The sequence below is a fragment of the Mesoplodon bidens genome (genome assembly GCF_964165515.1).
Source record: "Mesoplodon bidens genome assembly, chromosome: 9".
Lineage (NCBI taxonomy): Eukaryota > Metazoa > Chordata > Mammalia > Artiodactyla > Ziphiidae > Mesoplodon > Mesoplodon bidens.
The window spans coordinates 74,355,681-74,381,619 of NC_138166.1; the positions used below are offsets into that span (position 1 = coordinate 74,355,681).

Here is a 25,939-nt window from a genome sequence, read left to right on the forward strand (position 1 = left end):
CCAAAGGAACTGACTTCATTTGAAAGAGAATAAGAGAATGTGGAGAAAATCAAGCCTAAGGGCATTCCTGAAGACAACAGCTCCTCTGTAGGCCAGCTAGTTCACCAAAGAGAACCAGGGCAAGAGACAGCTGAGAAGGACCCTTCCCTGATCAGAATAAGCCTCAAAAGCTGGCCTCAAAAATTACCCGTCCAAATTTAATTCTATCAGACTGCTGAGCAATTCATGCCCCAGGGCATGCCAAAACGGTAGAGCAATCAACGAGTAATTAGTGGAGCCTAAGAGTTGGGTGTAATACCAAATGAGGCAGACAGCCTATGGGAGAGATTAGAAAGAGACAGTCAAAAAGAGCACTGCTAAAACCACTGTTATCCCAGTTGTAGATCAACTGCATCTGTTCAAAGTATGGTACTAAGTCAAGCAATATTTAACTACTATATTGCCTGCTAAAATAGGCCTGCCTTTTTATTACCCTCTCTTTTAAAATCTGAATATCATTATTTTGATTTGGAAAAAAAAAAGCCCCACAAAGAAATCGTGCATTACTTCTTTAGATTGGTATGAGAAATTATACGTCAAATGCCATTCCCTTTCATACCATCCTCAAGAGTGTTACACATAGTACATGTCATATGTTCCCAAAAGTACATTACATAAAAAATTCTAACATGCTTTAGGCTTTCCACACTACTCTCTGAATTTTCTGCTTTTTAAAATTTACATTTAAAATATTTTTCCTAGGTTTTAATCCATAATTCAAAAATTTTACATTTTATCTTTATACTTTGCATTCTCTAAACTACTCTCAAGTTAATAATTTCCTTATAATGATATATAACTAAAAAAACTAAATAAGAAATTCCTTATTACATAATAATGGAAGGGAAAAATAAGGACTAAAAGAAAGCTACTAATTTATGAACACTTTACAGATAGTGTATGATTCACTGTGACAAATGAACACACTTTTATAAATGTCAAAGAATATTAGATAAAACTTTTATTTATTTTAAATGTAATTTATTAGAGTCATAGGATAGGATCAAACTTAAGAATCCCTTATAATTTACTGCTTGATCAAAGTTAACATTAAAATATAACAAATTATATTGTCAACTCAAACTGACAAACCACTTTCTAAAGAAAAACATTCTGCAGTAAGCTATCATAATTTTTCCTATGGAGTGTTGGCAAAGAATGTAGTTATACTGTGCCACAAACAGTTAAAAGCAACATTTTTAGGTAATTTGAATAAGATATACATAATAACTCAAAACAAATATTAGGGTGATTTTCTCTGAAAAGTTAGCTTGCAAATGAAAAGGAGAAACCCAAATCCGCATACTGTAATAGCCGTCCTCTTCAAAATTCTACTATTCCATGTAGATACTTCTTTCGTTAACGGTATACGAGTTGGATCATTTTCTCGTTCATTTTGCAACTAATGTTTAGTATGGGAAAAATGAAAAAGTTAATGTGCAGTACAGTGAAAATAAAAATATCTTTGATTTTAAAAAATATCAAAATATCCATGTTAATCACTTGATTTAGATGTAGCCTAAATGCAAGATTCCCATGGAAGATTTAAAGTAAAGATTCAAAATCTTAAAAGACAGTCTTTCTTTCAACCAGGATCCCACTGTAGTAGACTATTAGTTTTACATTAAAAATAAATGCTTCTATAGATTATTACATTTTAAAAACATGTTTTTATGTCAGGAGATAAAGTTCCTTTAATGTTAAAGTTTCTATTTCTACCTATAAGGAACGACAGTCGTTTTTTCCTTTGTATTAAATATCAACTGATATCTTACAAAAAAAGTGAACCTTATTAAAAAAAAAGTATTGTTATGGCATACCTACAGTACATGAAATTCAACAGAAACTGGAAGATTCGATGCTAACACTAGAAGTATAATCCTTTACTTAAATATATTCGCAGGAACAAATGTTAACAAAAATTTCAGTGGTTCTTTTTGCACTTCTGAACAATGAAAGTACATGACCCAGTCAGTTTCTAAATTCCTATACATAGAACTGTCTTGCTAAAGAAGGCCTCTCAACTCTGTGTGTGTGTGTGTGTGTGTGTGTGTGTGTGAGAGAGAGAGAGAGAGAGAGAGAGAGAGAGAGAGAGAGAGAGACATGGAGGGGGTGAGGGGAGGGAGAGGGAGGAGATAGTTGCTGGGGAGAGGCAGAAGAGGGAGAATGAACAGAAACCAAAAGATCCTTGAAAGATAAAAAGAATCAGGCACATTTACAGAGTGATATTTACTAGAAACATCCTGTGCTGGAGTGGTGACATACGTTCAACATTAGCAAAAATAACTACTTCTCAAATCTACAGTGTAAATATTTAATTTAAAAACCCTGAAAAATTAATTTCAAATTTATAGTAGAAGATGGACTTCAATGCCAATCTCATTAATACTGTATTCTTGGTCTAACTTCCAAATGGCTTCATTCAGCAACAGATTCCTTTTTGACACTGATGCTCCATTTACTGAATCCTGAGACAGTCATTCCTTTTATTAACCAATTACTTAGAATGACCCTTTCTGACAGGAGCCTGTCAGTGTGTTGGTTTGAAAGAGAATGATGTGGTGTTAGAGTCTGGCCTTGACCTCTCCCACCCTCTCTCTTTGTTACCTCCATATACTTATCTATGATAGCTCATATGTTTCTTTTAAAAAATCCCTTCTGTTATTATTGGTAAACTGTAAAATATCATAAGCTTAACAGGCATGATAGCATACTCCCAAATCTGGAAGCCTCATAGTTCTCTAAGTAAAATCTTATTTGGTGATTATTACTTGTTTAAGCCTAATCCAAAGAAAACCCAATGCACAGGCTTGCTGCAAAATTAAGAGGTTCCTGCCCAAAGAACTATATCTGCTGTTATTATGAACCAATGAATATGTTTTCAAGGCCAGTCTTTATATAGAAATGTATAGATTCAAGGTAGAAAAGACCAAAGAAAAACAACCTTCCATTTAGCTAAAGAAAGCTGAAATTTTTCTCTATAGGTATATTTTATTAAAATAAATATTATGGTACCTGATTGAATTGTTCATGTTTTTGAGTCAAAGTTACACTCTGAAAGCAGTGTTTCTTAATTTCATCCCTTTAAGAAAAATCTGGGTGCTCTCTCTAATTTCATCTTAATCCTCCACCCCACCTCCCCAAATGTTTTTAGTTCATCTTGGAGAAAACAAATAATTACCAATCCTGAGACAAAGATGTCTTAGGGAATTTCTTACACTAAACATTAAAGGTTGATTATTTGCAGGAAGTATCTTTACACAAATCCTTCCAAATTTCTCTTGCATCCCCATGAAAAACACTATGCTAATAAGTAAAATCAATACCATTTCCCTTCAATTCTTCTAGATGATGGATATAGTGAAGATGAATGGTGCTATAATTTTCGTGTTGTCAGCAAGTTCAGAAAGTATAAAATCATATTTTTGCCTGAGAAAGTTCATTTGGGGAGTGGTGTGTATTAAAGGAACACAAAGTGGAAGTAGAGAGAATAATTAGGAAACTAATGTGTAGCACAGTTGCGTGACATACAGGAGGCACTCTTAGGTTTGTTGAATGAATAAATGTCAGAGATAATACAACTTCTAAGATACCTTTCTCTGGAAAGGAGTTATCGTCTACCAAAAATGTGAACTATATTGCTCATTTTCCCTATTTTAAATGTCTTTATCCCCCTATAATTTTGTAGAATTTGCTTCACAATTTTCTGCTTATTTTTTAAAAAGACTCCTTTTGACTGAACATGTTAATAGCTAGAATGACAAATTACCTGGAACATGTATAAAGTCTATTTTGAGGAAAATAACTTTTTTGATAAAATACTAATGAAAATATTAAATGACATGTGTTGATGCTATAAAAATTTAACGCATAATCTAATGTTCACATCAGATACTTCACAAAAACTTTATCGATATCAAATATATTTATTAGACATGGAGACTCAGAAGTGAGTTCTTTAGTCAAGTGAAAGTGTTGCCCTTTATTATCTACCTTCAACAGAGTTCTCTGTTTTAGCAGCTTAGATTTTGTTATTGCCAGTTTTCTTAAAGGGGGGAAAAATCACCTGTCCTTAAACCAAAATACATACTTCTATATGAGTATACGAACAAGAACCAAAAAAAGCTCATACTCTTTTAAAAAGTTAAATTATAAAAGATACTATAAAAAGTCTAGAAGGGGCTTCCCTGGTGGCACAGTGGTTAAGAATCCACCTGTCAATGCAGGGGACACAGGTTCGAACCATGGTCTGGGGAGGATCCCACATGACGCAGAGCAACTAAATCCACGTGCCACAACTATTGAAGCCCACGCACCTAGAGCCCATGCTCCGCAACAAGAGAAGCCACCACAATGAGACGCCCATGCACCACAACGAAGAGTAGCCCCCGCTCATCGCAACTAAAGAAAGCCCATGTGCCCCAACGAAGACCCAATGCAGCCAAAAAAAAAAAAAAAGTCTAGAAAATAGAAGGAATATTTTATCTACAACCCTACCTCATTAACAGAGCTAATAACATTTCATTTTTGGTAGTTTTTTTATATTCACATTTATATATGTAAATAAAAATTAGAAATAGACCTTCTTTAACAAGTTGATATATACTTTTCATTATATTTTTCAACTGGCTGCATATCATTATAAGAAACGGTTATACCATAATTTATTAAATCATTCTCGCATAGGACATTTACGTACATATAATTTTAGAATCATTAAGCTAGTACTATTAAAGATACAAATATTTTTATGGTCCTTGCCACATCTTGCCAAACTGTTTTTGAAAGTGGCTTAGACATCAGTTTCACATGAAAATACTGTTTGGTGAACTATAACCAGTAATGGGTAGGGTAATACATTCCCTGCTAATTTATAGGATGAAAATGATATATCACTGTTCTTTCAGTATGCATTTCATTAATGACCAACAAAGTTTGCTTCCTATGTATATTTCTTCCTTTGAAAACTGTCCTTTGTGGGAGCTTAAGCTGCTCGTCAAACTGCTTCATTGTCTAACATATTATGCTGTAAATAATCTTCCCCCTTTTTAATTTTAAATATTTAAATACCTTCTGAATGAAGTCTTTTAGTTTGCAGACCTCTTCACTCAAGTCTTCAACATTACTAACCAGTTCTTCACAAACTGAAGTAAAATTCCGGGGAGAAGCCCATTCTAGTACTATCTGTTAATATTTTCAAAAGTTACATTTTAAAGAATGGAAAGCAACTTTTCACAACTTTATATCCACAAAAAGTATACAACATTATCAAACATTAAATTAAATTACGTAACTGAAAAGCATTTTTTATTCAGGATAAATCCTGATACCAAAAGAACTCAGTATTTTTATATAAATAGTCAAATCAGTTTCCTGAATGCATTTATTAAATATACATATATATCACCATGGAGACTAATATTAGTAATAAAAATATTTATGGTGAATAAAGTCATGAAGGTTTTAAGAATGACATGATTCCCATATTAGTGTTATATAAAAATCATAGGAAAACAAGTGCATTAAATATTTTTCACTATATGCAAGTAGCTAAAACCAAATCACATGAAGAACTTTACAAAACAAGTTTGCTTTTACAGGTCACTTACACTTTCTCTATTTAAAATTTCCTTCATTAAAACATCCTTATATTGAAATGGTTTTTAATAACACTCAACACACTGTTTTGTTTCAACTTTCACTTGGGTCTCCTGTCACTTTATATTTTAAACAATTAAATTCCCTTTAAGAACAAATGGTAAGTTCAATACACAGATCAGTTTAACTTTTGGTCTGACTCATTTTCCTTTTCTTGAGGGCTAGAACACAAAGTTTTTCAATTAATTAGTATAAAATGTAATATTAAATAAATTGACTTATTTAGATCTTAGGTGATTTTACAGAGGATACAGTTTTACCAGATCATTACAGTTTATTGAGTTATCATTAACTTATCTGGAATGTTCTCCAGCATTCATACTTTTCTTCATTTAATAACTTTTGTAGAATACCTTCTGAGAATTTGCAGGCAACTCAGTAATAATGTTCTGTACAGCTGTTATTAAATGGCCACACTGTTTGTTTAATTTCAGAAGAAAGCTGAGGAACTCATCACCACTAAAGAGAGGAAATAAAAAGGAATCACTAATACGCACAAGTTACTCCATTTTACTTGGCTAGTTATTCAATGTCTAGTCATAACATTTATTAGATTCTTTAAAAAAATATTTGTAGAATAGTTAATTTGTATTAGCAACTGAAATAGACTTTGAGCATACAACGAAAACCAAGCATCCAATCTTGAGGATCTCAAAGTTCAGGATGAGAAGCAGACATAGAATTATAACATTGTTATTCACAGGGACATATGAAGAAGGAACATAAAAGTGCCAATATTTGAATGTCTGTTATACGAAGGCACTGCACTAGTTATTTTACATTTATTATTTTTTAAATTCTTCCCAACAACTCCTATAAGGTAGATGTTATTAACAGAAGTTTATAGTTGAGACATCTAAAACTCAGACATAATGAATCTAGTATAATGGGAATAGGGATTTAGTTATGCTTCATAGAGTTCATACTTGAACTGAGTCTGGAGCTTAAAAATAAGTTTGTCGGTAGGTAAGGAAGAAAAGAGATTCTGGATGGAGAGAATAGCAGGTGCGAAAGAACAGGGGTAGGAGGTCTCCAAGGTATAACTAAAGCACAATTATGGGAAAGTCGTAAGAAAAGAGGCTGTACGGGATCACTTGTTGAAGGAACTTTCGTGACATGCTAAGGAATGGAATATTACCTTTTGGATAATGTACAGTTACTAAAGAATTTTAAACAGGAAAGTAGAAAATCAGATTTTCGTACGAGAAAGTTTATTTGGGGAGTGGTGTGGATTAAAGGAAAACAAAAAGTGGAAATAGAATAATTAGGATACTAGTTTAAGAAATGTTTAGGAGAATAAACTGAAAAGGTTGGTGATGGATTGCACGTAAAAGAAAAGGAAAAGTCTAGGGTTATTCTAAGTTCTTTGGTTGCAGTGGAAGATGGCACTAACAAGCAGGGAAGTGAATTTGGGGGTGGGTGGCAGAGAAAAAAGTGGGGTGAAGACAAAGCAATATAGCATAATAATTAAGAACACAGTCTCTAGTGTCAGGAAGACCTGAGTTTGAATTCAGCTTCCACAGCTTTATGATCTTGGGCAAACCTAATCTTCAGCCAAATATTTCTGTATCTCTAGAACTGAGGTAAAAGGAGTGTCAGGATGACTGAAGGAGATAACATGAGAAAAGCACCTAGCATTCTGTCTAGTACATATATGGCAGTTAAATAAACTTAATAATGATGATGATGGCAATGATATGAGACATGTAGGTGGCAATGACCAGTAAGTAGTAGAAAATGTCAGTCTTGCAGGTACTTATCCTGGGGTCCACAGCCTCATGAGGCTACACAGAATTCGGGGAGTTGGTGAACTTACATGGGGAAAAATTACATGTTTATTTTCACTAACCTCTAACAGAATTTCAGTCTTTCCTTCAATTATGAATATAGGCACAAACCACAGAAGTATTAGAAATGTCTATAATTTTGGTCACCAGTAGAAATCAAAACAATGGTCACGGAGAGGACCACAAAGCAAAAAGATACATATTGTGAAGAGGGGAGAGTTGATAGGGGTAGAAGAAAAAAGCTATCAAAGGAAAAGTAGCCTGAGAAAAAGAAAAGCAGGAGTTAAGGTCTGTTATGAAAGGTATTGAAGGGAATAGATTCAAGATGGAGGAAAAAAGTCAAGCATGTTAAATAATTAGGATTAGTCCACTGATTCCGACAATGAAGAGATACTGATGACTAGATTAGTTTCAAAGACAGAAGCCAATTTATTGTGAAAGCTACAAAGAAACTAACACAGCCAAATAGAAAAGGGGACCAAGGATAAGAATAGGTAACTCAGAGGAAAAGAAAAAAGAAAATTTTAAATGGATAATAAACATGGGATTAAAATAAGATGTTATATTCTAGTGGAATGACAAAAATTAAGTAGATCATTAGTATCAAGAGTTGACAAATTTGTGAGATGACCTTTCTGGAGAGTTATTTAGAAGTATCTATTATAATAAAAATTCACACAAAAACTAATACAATGGGACCAAAAGTTACTTCTGAGTCCAAATGAAATTCTTATAGGTAGAAGTTTTGACTGTACACTGTACAAAGTTTCTTTCATGCTGTTTCTAGGAGGAAAGGTTATAAAAAGCAAGAAAGGAGAACCTCTAATGAAACTTAATAGCAAACTTTTCTCTAAGACACGACTTTTATATAGTATTTTAATTTAAAAGAAATCTTTTTTCTTAGCTATTAGACTGAAAAATAAACAGTTTATACAAAATAAAGACTTTAAACTTTACAAATATAATATATATAATCAAGTCACCAACTATGAGAAGTATCTGATGACTGCTTTATAAAAGCAAATTGAAATAAAAAAATTTAGATAAGCTCTTGTTCTATCTAGCAAAAGTGGTATTTATAAAAACATTTCCAAATAAATATAATTCTTCTTTATTACATTTTCTTTCTGCTCTTTGCTCGAGAAAGAACAGAACTTGAACATATTTTTCTGTCGAAACAACAGCAGTCATTACTTGTATTAATTTTTCTGTTTCCATGGAGAGAGAGAGAGAGAGAGAGAGAGAGAGACAGAGGGAGAGAGAGAGAGAGAGAGAGAGAGAGAGTGTGTGTGTGTGTGTGTGTGTGTGTGTGTGTGTGTGTGTGTTAGTGTGTGTTATGCGGGCCTCTCACTGTTGTGGCCTCTCCCGCTGCGGAGCACAGGCTCCGGATGCGCCCGCTCAGCGGCCATGGCTCACGGGCCCAGCTGCTCCGCGGCATGTGGGATCCTCCCAGACCGGGGCACGAACCCGTGTCCCCTACATCGGCAGGCGGACTCTCAACCACTGCGCCACCAGGGAAGCCCCTCCATGTAGTGTTTATATAAGGTATACTTAAAACTTATATTTTAGTGCTCTTTACTCAAATTTTATTTATCAGTGAAAGAATAAGTACTTGAATGAGTAATTCATTAATTCCCTATATATTTTTTTATGTAATGACTCTTAAGGAAATTAAGATCCATTGAGAACTGTCATTCAAAATGATAGCAGGTATATTATTCTAGATAGTCAAAGCACACATATATATGTGGAATATAAACTTATAAGCTCTTATTCTCAAGGAAGACTAAGTTAACAACTCAGTTCGAATAAGCAAATACTATTATTAACAAAATTACATAATCTTAATGGATGAAAGGAAAATATATACCTTTTTTGTGATGTATAATTTTCAGGGCCACTGAATATGGATAGGCAAGTTATAAAAAACACAACTCAAAAGTTGCCTTTCATCATACACTGTGTGACTGGATGCCGAGCCCCCACCCCACAGCTGTACAACCTACATACCTTTACATGGCAGCCCTGATAATTTTGTACTTATTTAAGGATTTCAAAATAAGCAGATATGGCATAGGTATGATAGACTATATTATTTGATCAAATTGTCATGTCTTTTCTACTGAGCCAAATACTACCAGGCCTCTCTCTGCCAGAGGATTACACTTCATGCCCCAAAGACAAGAGGCTTGGCCATATGACTTGCTTTGGCAAATAAAATATGACTGGAAGTGACTATGTAACTTCTGAACAGTTCGAGGTGGGGCTATTTCTCCAGCCTGTTTTCAGAATAAGGAGGAGATTCACTGCAGCTGATCCATGATAGGCAATCAAGAAATAAACTTTGTTTCTGTAAGTTATTTAGATTTAGAAGTTATTTGTTACTGCAGCACAACAAAGTGTAAGTTGACTGAAACAACAGGCCATATTTTTAAAATGTGAAGTTAAGTATTAGGATAAAATTTATACTTTAAATAAAGGTACTCCAAACAGAAGTACCATGTGCTCACTGTAGACTATCTGGAAAAACTAAAATTACCAATACTTCTATCACCCAAAGATAATGACTGGTACTATTTTCTTACAGAATATTTTCTTATAGTACACATTTTCTTCTAGTATTTTTCATATGAATATATACAACTGGCATTATACCTCACACTCCGTTTTATATTTGCCTTTTATATTATTAGGAGTATTTTTCCATGACATTAAGTCTCAAAATAATTTAAATGACAGAATAAAATAATTATACTGATGTAATAATCCAACCATTCACCTTAAGTTAAATACTTAGAGTTTCCACATTTAGAATATTTATAAATAGATGTGAACAATGTATTTTTTATGTGAAAATTTGCATCTATACAGATTTTTTTTGGAGGAGAAATCATTTCCTAAGTAGACATAATTTTGAGATGCTTTTGATACATTTAAGTAGATATCAGAAAGGCTCAGAGAAAAGGTCTGGGTAGAAACTGCTGAAAATGTCAAGACATGGGTGAAACTTAATATTTGTGTTCAAAATATCTCAAAGTAGTAATGAAATGGTTATTAGTATTTTTAGATTGCATTCTCTAATTCTGGAAACATACTAAGGCTAACTGTAGAAAAAAGTAAATGTACTGTGACACACTATTTTATAAAACTGAACACATAGAAGAAAAGTATCTTAAAATAAATCAGTAGCTAAATTGTTGAAGTCACATTACCAGAAGATTATAATCAATCAGTTCAACTTTTCCTGCTGTTAGTTTTCTTATGACTTAATGACTAATTTCTTCTTTAAAGAATGACTTTGAACAAATGGGAAGTAAAACCTTTTCCGTAACAGCATGTAAACAAAGTCTGTGATTTAATAACAAGGTCAAATTCCTGAAATATATGTCTGCCAGTTTTATTTTTTAAAAAATTCAGCAGTTTTAATAAGTGAACCATTCCGGATTCTGTACATTCTTTAAGTCTATTAAATCTCAACAATGAAAATTCATAGAGGCAACTCTGACATCATAAAAATAAGTTATATTAAAAAATTTAATTTGAAATTTAGTCATGTAGAACTCAGAATATTCCTTCATAGAAGCAATAAATTAGAAAAGTAAAGAAAATGAACAAAGAGATTCAAAGTTTGCTGATTTAAGTCCTCACAACTGAAATCCTTTACAATGTACTTAAATATTTAAGAGATGCAATGTTATTTTGAAACAATGAGGCATTATTTTGAATATAGATCATCTTGTTAAAAGGAGATACAGTTAGAGAAAGGGAAATAATTTTGCAATAACATTTTAGAAGAAATCTGGATCATCTAAATTATCCCCTAGAAGACTTATCTAAATTTTAAAATGGTGTGGAAACTTATTATTCCTATGTTTAATTAATGTTTCTCATAGTTGCAATGTTAGTGTTAGGCAGGCTACACTACACTACTGCACTTGTAAGTATTATATTTTATAGACTATAACTTGGATAAACTTCAAGTAAATTAGGCTGACTGAAAAAAGCCAATCAAAAATGGATACATACTGTACGATTGCATTTATGTAACATTCATGAAATAACATCATTATAAAGATGGATAACAAATTATCAATTGCTAGTTTTAGGGATGGGGAGGGGTGGTGGGAGCTATGAAGGGGTAGTATGTGGTAGCATTGTGGTGATGGTATGTTAAGTATATTGATTGTGGCAGTGGTTATGAGAAGCTACACACATGACAAAATTGCATAGAGCTATACACACACACACACACACACACAAATGAGCACATGTATAACTGATGAAATACAAATACAAACCAGAAAAATGTCAGTTTCTGGTTTTGATATTGTACTATAGTTATGCAAGATAACTGGGTACACTGGGTGACACTGGGTGAAGGGTACAAAGAACCTTTCTGTACGTCTCTGCAATTTCTTGTGAATCTAAAATTATTTCAAATAAAAAGTTAAAAAAATAATTTACTGTTCCACAATATGTTTAAAAAATCAAATACCGTTATTTTCAAAATAAATTTTAGATTACTAATATTGCTACTAATCAGTGTTTGACAAGTTTATAATATTGAAAATAAACTTTATATATTGATAACATAATTTCGTAAAGAATAAGGCTGAAAGTAGAGCTGAGGTACATGAGAAATGCTTTCTTATTGCCCTAAGCAAAAATATTACCCTTAGAATCTTCAATCTGACATTTATATGATTTAAAGAGAGTAAGAGCTACACTATGAAAAGCATGGGGTCTTTTAATTAACTCATTTAACAAAATGCAATGAAAAAATAAAACAATATTTCTATGTGAGTTAAGAAGATGCATTGTTTTGCTTCTTGGTAAAAACTGACTTTATAAAGTACTTTCTACTCCAGAACACAGTATATCGCAAAATGAACTATCCATATCCCTGGCAAAATGATGGTATTAAGTAAAATAACTTGGACATTATCAAAATTTAATTAAAAAAGAAAGTTCATTCTAAACAGTATTAATGTAAACCAGTAGGTTAATTTTACCTGATTTCCAACTTTGCCACTTCAGGTAATTCTCCAAATTTTATCTCTTCTATCTCTAGTTCCTTAAGAGCAGCCATAATTTTCTGCTGATCTCTACTGGTAATTCCAATCTAAGTAGAAATGATTTTAAAGTACAATAAGGTAGTCATACTTGAACAATATTCAAAATTACTGAAGAAGTTTTCTACTTGATTAATTCACATCTTGAAAAAAATAGATACATATTGGAAAAAAAACATACTGAAAAATATACAAGTTTGCTTATAACTGGACTGACTAGGTTACATCACTAAAATATTTAGATATATAGTGACTATAGTCAATTTTTTGCATTATATAACAATTGTGATGGATTCTAAAACAAATTACTAGATTTTAATATATAATCTTTCCAGAAAACCAGAGTAAAACAACTTTTCCTTCAAAATATTATTTTAAATGTTATCACTGATTGAGAATTAAGTCTTCTTTTTGTCTATGGTCTACCTTTAGTATTAACTAAATTTTCTATCCTGGATTTAGCTAAGTAGTAGTATGGTTTGATTTTCAGTGATGGTAAAGATTTCAAGTTTCCAATGTGCTCATACAGGAAGATCATTCCTTTTTATGTATCCTACTTATTAAAGTATCTCTGATATTTCCCACAGCTATTTTCAAATTGTTACTTAATAATACTCATTAGCAAAATAATATGTCTTGGTCATTTTGAAAACCTAGAAAAAGGCAATATTTGAAGAACACGTTTATACCCACATGTACAAAAAACCAACTCTTATTTCTAAGTAACCTGTTTTATACTGTTTTACAGATCTATTTCATGTTTAGAAATAAACCACCAGTTTTAGTTGAGATGTCATAACTAATCTGAAGGAAAAAAACCCAACTCTAAGTCTTTAAGTATTTTTTTTTAACATCTTTATTGGAGTATAATTGATTTACAACGGTGTTAGTTTCTGCTTTATAACAAAGTGAGTCAGTTGTACATATACATATGTCCCCATATCTCTTCCCTCTTGGGTCTCCCTCCCTCCCACCCTCCCTATCCCACCCCTCTAGGTGGTCACAAAGCACTGAGCTGATCTCCTTGTGCTATGCGGCTGCTTCCCACTAGCTAGCTATTTTACATTTGGTAGTGTATATATGCCCATGCCACTCTCTCACTTTGTCCCAGCTTACCCTTCCCCCTCCCCATGTCCTCAAGTCCATTCTCTAGTAGGTCTGCGTCTTTATTCCCATCCTGCCCCTAGGTTCTTTATAACCTTTTTTTTTTGATTCCATATATATGTGTTAGCATACGGTATTTGTTTTTCTCTCTCTGACTTACTTTACTCTGAATGACAGACTCTAGGTCCATCCACCTCACCACAAATAACTCAATTTCGTTTCTTTTTATGGCTGAATAATATTCCATTGTATATAATGTGCCACATCTTCTTTATCCATTCATCTGTTGGTGGACACTTAGGTTGCTTCCATCTCCTGGCTATTGTAAATAGAGCTGCAATGAACATTTTGGTACATGACTCTTTTTGAATTATGGTTTTCTCAGGGTATATGCCCAGTACTGGGATTGCTGGGTCGTATGGTAGTTCTATTTTTAGTTTTTTAAGGAACCTCCATACTGTTCTCCATAGTGGCTGTATCAATTTACACTCCCACCAACAGTGCAAGAGGGTTCCCTTTTCTCCACACCCTCTCCAGCATTTATTGTTTGTAGATTTTTTGATGATGGCCATTCTGACTGGTGTGACCTGATACGTCATTGTAGTTTTGATTTGCATTTCTCTAATGATTAGTGATGTTGAGCATTCTTTCATGTGTTTGTTGGCACTCTGTATATCTTCTTTGGAGAAATGTCTATTTAGGTCTTCTGCCCATTTTTGGATTGGTTTGTTTGTTTCATATTGAGCTGCATGAGCTGCTTGTAAATTTTGGAGATTAATCCTTGGTCAGTTGCTTTATTTGCAAATATTTTCTCCCATTCTGAGGGTTGTCTTTTTGTCTTGTTTATGGTTTCCTTTGCTGTGCAAAAGCTTTTAAGTAAGTCTTTAAATATTCTTAAGGCAACTTAATATTGGAATGGAAGATTTTAGATATGGTTATCCATAATCATATCTAATGAGGAACGTAGCAAAAGATCACTCACAGTCTATAGCTGTAGGATTTTTAAAATAGAAAATAAAAGGATTCAAAATATTAAAAATATGAAAGATAATATCTGGAGTTTTTGAAATTGATACTAACCTTTGTAAACTCATCTTTCCTCATGGTCAAAAGATGTCTTAAAGTTATATCCCTTTCCTGTAGAAAAGAAGAAAATGCCACCTTTCAATATAAATGAAATAGTAGAAGGGGAAGTAGGCAACTGTACATATAAGTTAGTCAGTTATATACTACCCTCCTAAAAACTTTCAACTACTGGGTAGATAGTAATGAGTATAATAATATGTATAATTACGTAAAAAAATGTATACATAGCTAGTTTCCCAGATTCAAAAAAAAAGTATTACAACTTATATTTGCTTACATAAAAAGAAAACAGCTCTATAAAATTTGACAGAAATTGTTTTATGAATTTTTAAAATTTATAATCGTATAATATTAATAACATTTGGTTTTACTGAATATTTCTCAAATAGGAAGTTTCACGATTGTACAGTGAAACCCAATTCTAAACTGCCTAAACGAATGTGCATATTCCTAAGGAGAGCCTGTCTTAAATAGTGCTTTACTGCTGCAGTATCAGCTAAATGGCTGATAACTGTCATCTGCTCAAATCCCATAATGCATGCCTAAAATACCTAAAACAGTGCTTCACATATGATCTAATTTGATATTTATGACAATCCTACACTAGGTATTACCATCCTTATGAAAAAAAAGGAGATTTAAGTAACATATTTCAGTTAATAATCATTAGAGCAAGAATCTGATACCTGGTTTGTTTGGTTTAAAATCATGCTTCTAATATTCTACACAGGAAGATCAGCAACTGCAAAAACAGACTAAGGGCTTAGATGTACAAGGAGTTCTGTGATGCTTTGGGCAGTGGGTAAAAGCCAGATTCTAATTTATGTAAATTTCTATAATAATAAATTTTCAAAATGCTTGTAATTTTAAAATGGGATGTATCAATGCTACAAATTATGGAGAAAAGTGCATCTGTCACCCCTTCATAAGCATGCTTATGAATTAATATTTAATGTTATATTAACCAACAAATAAACATGCATACATAACTCACCATAGCTTAAACAAAATCTTACCTTCAGTAAATCTGTCATATGTTCAAGTCCAAGACCATGTAAAAATATTTCCAGATCTCCAAATGCTGTATATGAACTATACATATTTATAGCAATGTCAATTTCAGAACAGACTATTAGTGCACAAGTAATAAATATATATTTATGATGCAGAGAGAGAATGAGAATAAGAATGAGTAAGAATGAGTCTATGTAGAATATACAGGCATCCATCATTTTACTGTGCTTTGCTTTATTGCTTTATCTGCAGACATTGTTTTTTTACAAATTGAAGGTTTGTGACAACCCTATGTCAACCAAGTCTATTGGTGTCATTTCTCCAACGGTATCTGCTCACTATGTGTGTCTGTGTCACACTTTAGTAATTCTTGAAATATTTCAAACTTTTTCATTATTATATTTGTTATGGTGATTCTTGATGTTGCTCTTACAACTTGCTGAAGGCTCAGATGGTGGTTACCATTTTTTAGCAATAAAGTATTTTTTAATTAATATATGTACTTTGTTTTTGTAGACAGAATGCTATTGCACACTTAACAGACTACAGTATGGTGTAAACATAACTTTTAAATTTGCGTAACTCACTTTATTGTGATATTTGCTTTATTGTGGTGGTCTGGAACTGAACACCAATATCTCTGAGGTATGCCTATATTTGCAAATTTACCCACTAGACCTATGTTATACAAAGGAATAAGAAAGGTTTCCTGAGTGAAGATTTAAGTAAACAGAGAAAATGGTGATAGTAAAATGAAGCTCATTTTTCCTCAGAAGGAAAATATTTGCCAATATTTATACAATTGATCCCTGAACAACACAGTTTGAACTGTGCAGATCCACTTACACATGGAGTTTTTTCAATAGTAAATACTATAGTACTACACAATTGTGGTTAGTTGAATCCACAGATGTGGAACTGCAGATATGGAGGAATCTTGGATACAGATTTTCTAAGGGCAGGGTCAGCGCCCCTAACCCCCAGAATTGTTCAAGGGTCAGCTGTATTCCTTGTGAGAGGTCTGTACGTGAAAATCTCTTTAATTGCAGGAAGTAAAAATTTACTATTTTAAATGTAGGTAAGTAGAGGATAATGTTGTGGCCATGTACTGAACAACTGTGTTCAGGGGAAAAAAAGTATTTTTATTTTTAGCTTATAAAATCAGAAATCTGCTATAAAGAATTAGAGAGCAAGATGCAATCTAGTTTGAACACTAACAAAAATATAATCTTAGAACCTTTTAGAAATAAACTGTATTGTTGATATTTTATTTAAAGTAAAAAATTATTCTCATTACTGTTAGTACATGTATATCAAATTTTTCTAAAATTCTGGAGAACAAAGCACTTAAAATTCAGACATTTCTAAGTAATATTTTTAAATGCTTGTAAAAGTTTAAAATATATATTTTAAATAAGTCATCACATTTACTATAAGTAATAAAAAACATGCACAATTTTTACTCATTTATAGGTATTGTGTTGAACAGAAACATGCTATGTTACCTAAATATGTGATCTTTTTCTTTATCAGAATCTGTTCTCAATAGTTCACAAATAGTCTCTTCTTTAGTTAGCTGTTGAAGCTTTTCTCCCCAAGGATTTAAAGTCAAGGAAAGAAAGTTGAAGATCTGAAAAAAGTTACAGTAAAAATTAAAGCAAGATAGTAATTAATAATATTTTCAATAAGATATAAAACGAAACTAAAAATTCCATTTTGGTAAGTGAATCAGAAAGACTAAGTTAGTATTTTAAATACATTTTTAAAAAAATTATTTATTTATTTATTCATGGCTGTGTTGGCTCTTCGTTTCTGTGTGAGGGCTTTCTCTAGTTGCGGCAAGTGGGGGCCACTCCTCATCGCGGTGCGCAGGCCTGTCACTATCGCGGCCTCTCGTTGTGGAGCACAGGCTCCAGACGCGCAGGCTCAGTATTTGTGGCTCACGGGGCTAGTTGCTCCGCGGCATGTGGGATCTTCCCAGACCAGGGCTCAAACCCGTGTCCCCTGCATTGGCAGGCAGATTCTCAACCACTGCGCCACCAGGGAAGCCCTTAAATACACTTTTAAATAGGGAGAGAGTAAGAAGCACGACTAAGGTACACAAATCTCAACTGTACACCTTAAAGAGATGTGAAATTTCTTAGTTTTCAAACTTCTTAGTTCTGACTTTTTAGCAAGCCAAGTTTAAGTGATATAATCAGCCAAGATACAAAATCGAATCTCACTTCAAGAAACAATTTGTGACTCAAAATAATCTTTGATGTTCATAAATTTCTTAGTATGTCAAATTCACTGTCATCTACCCTAAATTTAATGATGCAATATATTAATTAAAAGTTTTCAAATTTCCAAAGCTTAGGAGAAAACTTAATTTCTTTTTAAAGTTTCACAGGGCTTCAGTGATTAGCATTTACACTAGAATAATTCTGGAAATGTAGATTTGAGTTATAAAATGATAGGCATGTTTATAGGGTGCTTAAAAATAGAGGACGTAGGGCTTCCCTGGTGGCACAGTGGTTGAGAGTCCACCTGCCGATGCAGGGGACACGGGTTCGTGCCCCAGCCTGGGAGGATCCCACATGCCGTGGAGCAGCTGGGCCCGTGAGCCATGGCCACTGAGCCTGCGCGTCCGGAGCCTGTGCTCCGCAACGGGAGAGGCCACACAGTGAGAGGCCCGCGTACAGCATAAAAAAAAAAAAAAAAAGAAGTTATTTTACATGCAACAAAAATGGCATGGTCTGAGTATTATATGATGGAACCTTTGGAATGTTACAAGTTTTCAAATTCAGAAACTCAGTTTTAGAAGATCTTGAACTATATAACTTAGACTTACAGTTGTACTATGTTTGATCCCTGCTTAGAAATTACACACCTTTGGCTGAAAGCTTTAATATTCAGACCAAAAGTTTATATCAATAAAATAATTTAATGTATGGCAAATATTTATTATTGACTTTAACATCTGAATGATAGTAAATCATATACCCAAGCATGTTATCAATTTATTACATACCTTGTCAAATGTACAGAGGTAAATGTAGCTTAAAGGATTTAATTTTTAAATTGTTTAATATATATTAATTAAAATTTTAAAACAGTAGTTTAAGTACATGTGCAAATTTTGAAATTTTACTAGCTATGTGAATACACTAATTAATTTTTGAAAATCTGAACCAGTTGGAAATGTTTAAATAAATAGTCTATTACAATTTTATTTCTAGGGCTAGATAAGACTTTATTACCCCTTTATATAGTTTTTAAATTACCACATTATACATGCCTCTTATTTAGTGAAAGATAAATACTCTAGTAAAATAAAGTTTTCATTACCTGGCTGGAAGAAAATTACACATTGAAACATTTAATAATAGCCAGATATACTATTATTTTAGTAGTGAGTTCTAACAAAAGTTTTACAAACAATAATTTAGACTAAGAAAAATTAGTTTAATAACAGGATACCTCTAGATGTTTATTTCTTTTTGCAATCTCACTTGGTGTCTTTCCATCTTTGGTTTGTATCATTTTATTAGCTCCAAGTTCAAGCAACTTCAAAACTACATTTTTATGACCCTGATGTGCTGCCCATGTTAAAGCCTGTAAGTGGGGGGAAAAAAAGAAGACTGTTTAAAGAGAGGGAGTGTATATGACACAGAGGGGAAAACTTTTCAACAATATTTATGGCACAATAAAAAAGTGAACATGGTTAATTAATGGAATGATGCAATCTCATCATTTCACAATATAATGTAAACCTATTTCCAAAGTTGTAATTGCAAAGCAGACTGCCAGTGTTCACTGATTTTGTAAGACCAAATAATGTTTTACACAGACAAGTGATGTTATAGAATAAAACGATTTATCTGCCAATCACAGAACTGTTTTCTATAAAAAAGAATTCTATTTGTATTCCAGAATCCAGGCTGTGTTACAATTTCTTGTGTCAAGGGTGAGGACCAAGAGAAGCAGATAATTTCTTTTTTCCCATTTAAGCTGCTGCTTTTCTTCACTGAACAGCAATTACATCCCATCCCTTCTATAATTTTTACTTCTTAAAAAACCTTCCTTGTGGACTACTGATAATAAGATATCAATGTCCTAGAGATAAAAAGGAACACTGTACAATTGGTTCTCACAGTATAGCCATTCTCATCCTGGGTATTAACTTCTGCTCCACGAGCAACAAGGAGAGCAACAACCTGAGGGTGACCATTCCGTGCAGCATACATGATGGGAGTCATAAGTCTCCTACGGAGGAGGAAAAAAAGAAACTGTGTTAATGCTGCCCTTAACAGTTCTTCAAAGCCATGCACTTTACCATACACAATACAATCAGTGTTGTTTTGAAAGTAAAGAAACATGAAAGCTTTTCATAAATCAGGGGATCTGAAAATCCAATTTTCCAGCAAATAAATAAATATAAGGGAGATTATACTCTTAAAAAGTATTGAATGCTTACACAGCACCCTCTAGTGAAGAAATGTGGGGTTTTTTTAATTCTTGAATTTTATTTATTTTTTTATACAGCAGATCCTTATTAGTCACCAATTTTATACACATCAGTGTATACATGTCAATCCCAATCGTCCAATTCGTCCCACCACCACCCCCAACCCCCCCGCCGCTTTCCCCCCTTAGTGTCCATACATTTGTTCTCTACATCTGTGTCTCAATTTTTGCTCTGCAAACCAGTTCATCTGTACCATTTTTCTAGGTTCCACATATATGCGTTAATATATGATATTTGTTTTTCTATTTCTGACTTACTTCCCTCTGTATGACAGTCTCTAGATCCATCCATGTCTCAACAAATGACCCAGTTTCGTTCCTTTTTATGGCTGAGTAATATTCCATTGTATATATGTACCACATATTCCTTATCCATTCGTCTACTGATGGGCATTTAGGTTGCTTCCATGACCTGGCTATTGTAAACAGTGCTGCAATGAACATTGGGGTGCATGTGTCTTTTGGAATTATGTTTTTTTTCTCTGGGTATATGCCCAGTAGTGGGATTGCTGGGTCATATGGTAGTTCTCTTTTTAGTTTTTTAAGGAACCTCCATACTGTTCTCCATAGTGGCTGAATCAATTTACATTCCCACCAACAGTGCAAGAGGGTTCCCTTTTCTCCACACCCTCTCCAGCGTTTGTTTGTAGATTTTCTGATGATGCCCATTCTTACTGGTGTGAGGTGATACCTCATTGTAGTTTTGATTTGCATTTCTCTAATAATTAGTGATGTTGAGCAGCTTTTCATGTGCTTCTTGGCCATCTGTTTGTCTTCTTTAGAGAAAGGTCTATTTAGGTCTTCTGCCCATTTTTGGATTGGGTTGTTTGTTTTTTTAATATTGAGCTTCATGAGCTGTTTATATATTTTGGAGATTAATCCTTTGTCCTTTGATACGTTTGCAACTATCTTCTCCCATTCTGAGGGTTGTCTTTTTGTCTTGTTTATGGTTTCCTTTGCTGTGCAAAAGCTTTGAAGCTTCATTAGGTCCCATTTATTTTTGTTTTTATTTCCATGACTTTAGGAGGTGGATCAAAAAAATCTTGCTGTGATTTATGTCAAGGAGTGTTGTTCCTATGTTTTCCTCTAAGAGTTTTATAGTGTCCAGTTTTACATTTAGGTCTCTAATCCATTTTGAGTTTATTTTTGTGTATGGTGTTAGGGAATGTTCTAATTTCATTCTTTTACCTGTAGCTGTCCAGTTTTCCCAGCACCACTTATTGAAGAGGTTGTCTTTTCTCCATCGTATATCCTTGCCTCCTTTGTCATAGATTAGTTGACTATAGGTGTGTGGGTTTATCTCTGGGCTTTCTATCTTGTTCCATTGATCTATGTTTTGGTTTTGTGCCAGTACCATATTGTCTTGATTACTGTAGCTTTGTAGTGTAGTCTGAAGTGAGGGAGTCTGATTCCTCCAGCTCTGTTCTTTGCCCTCAAGACTGCTTTGGCTATTTGGGGTCTTACGTGCCTCCATAAAAATTTTAAGATTTTTTGTTCTAGTGCCATAAAAAATGCCATTGGTAATCTGATAGGGATTGCATTGAATCTGTAGATTGCTTTGGGTAGTATAGTCATTTTCACAATATTGGTTCTTCCAATCCAAGAATATGGTATATCTCTCCATCTGTTTGTATCATCTTTAATTTCTTTCATCAGCGTCTATAGTTTTCTGCATACAGGTCTTTTGTCTCCCTAGATAGGTTTATTCCTAGGTATTTTATTCTTTTTGTTGCAATGGTAAATGGGAGTGTTTCCTTAATTTCTCTTTCAGGCTTTTCATCATTAGTGTATAGGAATGCAAGAGATTTCTGTGCATTAATTTTGTATCCTGCAACTTTACCAAATTCATTGTTTAGCTCTAGTAGTTTTCTGGTGGCATTTTTAGGATTCTCTATGTATAGTATCATGTCATCTGCAAACAATGACAGTTTTACTTCTTATTTTCCAACTTGGATTCATGTTATTTCTTTTTCTTCTCTGATTGCCACGGCTAGGACTTCCAAAACTATGTTGAATAATAGTGGTAAGAGTGCACATCCTTGTCTGGTTCCTGATTTTAGAGGAAATGCTTTTAGTTATTCACCATTGAGAATGATGTTTGCTGTGGGCTTGTCATATATGGCCTTTATTATGTTGAGGTAGGTTCTCTCTATGCCCACTTTCTGGAGAGTTTTTATCATAAATTGGTATTGAATTTTGTCAGAAGCTTTTTCTGCATCTATTGAGGTGATCATATGGTTTTTATTCTTCAGTTTGTTAACATGGTGTTTCACATTGATTGATTTGCTATACTGAAGAATCCTTGCATCCCTGTGATAAATCCCACTTGATCATGGTGTATGACCCTTTTAATATGTTGTTGGATTCTGTTTGCTAGTATTTTGTTGAGGATTTTTGCATCTATATTCATCAGTGATATTGGTCTGTAATTTTCTTTTTTTGTAGTATCTTTGTCTGGTTTTGGTGTCAGGGTGATGGTGGCCTCACAGAATGAGTTTGGGAGTGTTCCTTCCTCCACAATTGTTTGGAAGAGTTTGAGAAGGATGGGTGTTAGCTCTTCTCTAAATGTTTGATAGAATTCACCTGTGAAGATATCTGGTCCTGGACTTCTGTTTGTTGGAAGATTTTTAATCAGAGTTTTAATTTCATTACTTGTAATTGGTCTGTTCATATTTTCTATTTCTTCCTGGTTCAGTCTTGGAAGGCTATACCTTTCTAAGAATTTGTTCATTCCTTACAGGTTGTCCATTTTATTGGCATAGAGTTGCTTGTAGTAGTCTCTTAGGATGCCTTGTATTTCTGCGGTGTCTGTTGTAACTTCTCCTTATTCATTTCTAATTTTATTGATTTGAGTCCTCTCCCTCTTTTTCTTGATGATTCTGGCTAACAGTTTATCAATTTTGTTTATCTTCTCAAAGAACTAGCTTTTAGTTTTACTGATCTTTGCTATCGTTTTCTTTGTTTCTATTTCATTTATTCCTGCTCTGATATTTATGATTTCCTTCCTTCTGCTAATTTTGGGTTTTGTTTGTTCTTCTTTTTCTAGTTCCTTTAGGTGTAAGGTTAGATTGTTTATTTGAGATTTTTCTTGTTTCTTGAGGTAGGCTTGTATAGCTATAAACTTCCCTCTTAGAACGGCTTTTGCTGCATCCCATAGGTTTTGGATCATCGTGTTTTCATTGTCATTTGTCTCCATGTATTTTTTGATTTCCTCTTCGATTTCTTCAGTGATTTCTTGGTTATTTAGTAACATACTGTTTAGCCTCCATCTGTTTTTGTGTTTTACATTCTTTTCCCTGTAATTCATTTCTAATCTCATAGTGTTGTGGTCGGAAAAGATGCTTGATACGATTTCAATTTTCTTAAATTTACTGAGGATTGATTTGTGAACCAAGATGTGATCTATCCTGGAGAATGTTCCATGTGCACTTGAGAAGAAAGTGCAATCTGCTGTTTTTGGATGGAATGTCCTATAAATATCAATTAAATCTATCTGGTCTATTGTGTCATTTAAAGCTTCTGTTTCCTTATTTATTTTCATTGTGGATGATCTGTCCATTGGTGTAAGTAAGGCGTTAAAGTGCCCCAGTATTATGGTGTTACTGTTGATTTCCTCTTTTATAGCTGTTAGCAGTTGCCTTATGTATTGAAGTGCTCCTATGTTGGGTGCATATATATTTATAATTGTTATATCTTCTTCTTAGATTGACCCCTTGATCATTATGTAGTGTCCTTCCTTTTCTCTTGTAACATTCTTTATTTTAAAGTCTATTTTATCTGATATGAGTATTTCTACTCCATCTTTCTTTTGATTCCATTTGCATGGAATATCTTTTTCCACCCCCTCACTTTCAGTCTCTATGTGTCCCTAGGTCTGAAGTGGGTCTCTTGTAGACAGCATATATATGGGTCTTGTTTTTGTATCCATTCAGCAAGCCTGTGTCTTTCGGTTGGAGCATTTAATCCATTCACTTTTAAGGTAATTATCGATATGTATGTTCCTATGACCATTTTCTTAATTGTTTTGGGTTTGTTTTTGTAGGTCCTTTTCTTCTCTTGTGTTTCCCACTTAGAGAAGTTCCTTTAGCATTTGTTGTAGAGCTGGTTTGGTGGTGCTGATTTCTCTTAGCTTTTGCTTGTCTGTAAAGCTTTTGACTTCTCCATTGAATCTGAATGAGATCCTTGGTGGGTAGAGTAATCTTGGTTGTAGGTTCTTCCCTTCCATCATTTTAAGTATATCATGCCACTCCCTTCTGGCTTGTAGAGTTTCTGCTGAGAAATCAGCTGTTAACCTTATGGGAGTTCCCTTTTATGTTATTTGTCGTTTTCCCCTTGCTGCTTTCAATAATTTTTCTTTGTCTTTAATTTTTGCCAATTTGATTACTATGTGTCTCGGCATGTTCCTCCTTGGATTTATCCTGTATGGGACTCTCTGCATTTCCTGGACTTGGGTGGCTATTTCCTTTCCCATGTTAGGGAATTTTTCGACTATAATGTCTTCAAATATTTTCTCTGGTCCCTTCTCTCTCTCTTCTTCTTCTGGGACCCCTATAATGCAAATGTTGTTGTGTTTAATGTTGTCCCAGAGGTCTTTTAGGCTGTCTTCATTTCTTTTCATTCTTTTTTCTTTATTCTGTTCCACAGCAGTGAATTTCACCATTCTGTCTTCCAGGTCACTTATCCGTTCTTCTGCCTCAGTTATTCTGCTATTGAGTCCTTCTAGTGTAGTTTTCATTTCAGTTATTGTATTGTTCATCTCTGTTTGTTTGTTCTTTAGTTCTTCTAGGTGTTTGTTAAACATTTCTTGCATCTTCTCCATCTTTGCCTCCATTCTTTTTCCGAGGTCCCGGATCATCTTCACTATCATTATTCTGAATTCTTTTTCTGGAAGGTTGCCTATCTCCACTTCATTTAGTTGCGTTTCTGGGGTTTTATCTTGTTCCTCCATCTGGTACATAGCCCTCTCCCTTTTCATCTTGTCTATCTTTCTGTGAATGTGGTTTTTGTTCCACAGGCTGCAGGACTATAGTTCTTCTTGCTTCTGCTGTCTGCTCTCTGTTGGATGAGGCTATCTAAGAGGCTTGTGGAAGTTTTCTGATGGGAGGGACTGGTGGTGGGTATAGCGGACTGTAGAAATGTGTTTTTAAAAAATCACAAAATAAGTTATGCTTTCTAATATGAGGTTTCATTAATTTACATATTTACATAGAAAAATATCAGAGTACCTCACTGTGCTTGTGCTGGGAAAATAGTGATGAATGACACAAACAAGCCCCCCATCCTCTCAAAATTGCTCATACTGAATGCTTGTTACATTTTTTTAAATTACCCTTTATTTAATAAAAATATAAGTTTAAAACTCTTATTTCTTAATGTGTTCTACTATGATTCTACTTTAGGACTGAAAGAATTTTACCCTGACTTGGAGGCTTACTTTAATCAAGAAAGACATCAGTCCAATAGTTTAGCCAGACTCTCTGAGACTATGTTCTGGGAGATCACAGTAGTTTCCTCTAGTGTATCATTTCCCAAAATTAGAGATTCAACCCCTCTACTCCTAGAAGTCAGCTTCTGGACCTAATTACAAAGGATACCAGAAAGATTCTATTAGTTCCACTTGGGCTGAACTTAGTATCATGGTCTGTTTTAAAGGAGATCTGGGATTCTGGG

General features: G+C 33.7%; 1 protein-coding gene across 2 annotated transcripts in view; it reads right to left on the reverse strand.

Moving 5' to 3' along the window:
- Positions 1 to 1,167: 1,167 nt before the first annotated feature.
- ASZ1 (ankyrin repeat, SAM and basic leucine zipper domain containing 1) overlaps positions 1,168 to 25,939 on the reverse strand; it is a 70,547-nt gene continuing 45,775 nt past the window's right edge. For both annotated transcript variants that reach the window (XM_081243546.1, XM_081243547.1), the window contains 9 exons: positions 19,897 to 20,008; positions 19,223 to 19,357; positions 17,266 to 17,390; positions 15,763 to 15,838; positions 14,741 to 14,797; positions 12,497 to 12,606; positions 6,051 to 6,156; positions 5,110 to 5,223; positions 1,168 to 1,441 (listed from right to left, as the gene is read on the reverse strand). In XM_081243546.1, the coding sequence (XP_081099672.1) occupies positions 1,283 to 1,441; positions 5,110 to 5,223; positions 6,051 to 6,156; positions 12,497 to 12,606; positions 14,741 to 14,797; positions 15,763 to 15,838; positions 17,266 to 17,390; positions 19,223 to 19,357; positions 19,897 to 20,008 (994 nt within the window). In that variant the 3' untranslated portion in view covers positions 1,168 to 1,282. The remainder of the gene's footprint in view (positions 1,442 to 5,109; positions 5,224 to 6,050; positions 6,157 to 12,496; positions 12,607 to 14,740; positions 14,798 to 15,762; positions 15,839 to 17,265; positions 17,391 to 19,222; positions 19,358 to 19,896; positions 20,009 to 25,939) is intronic.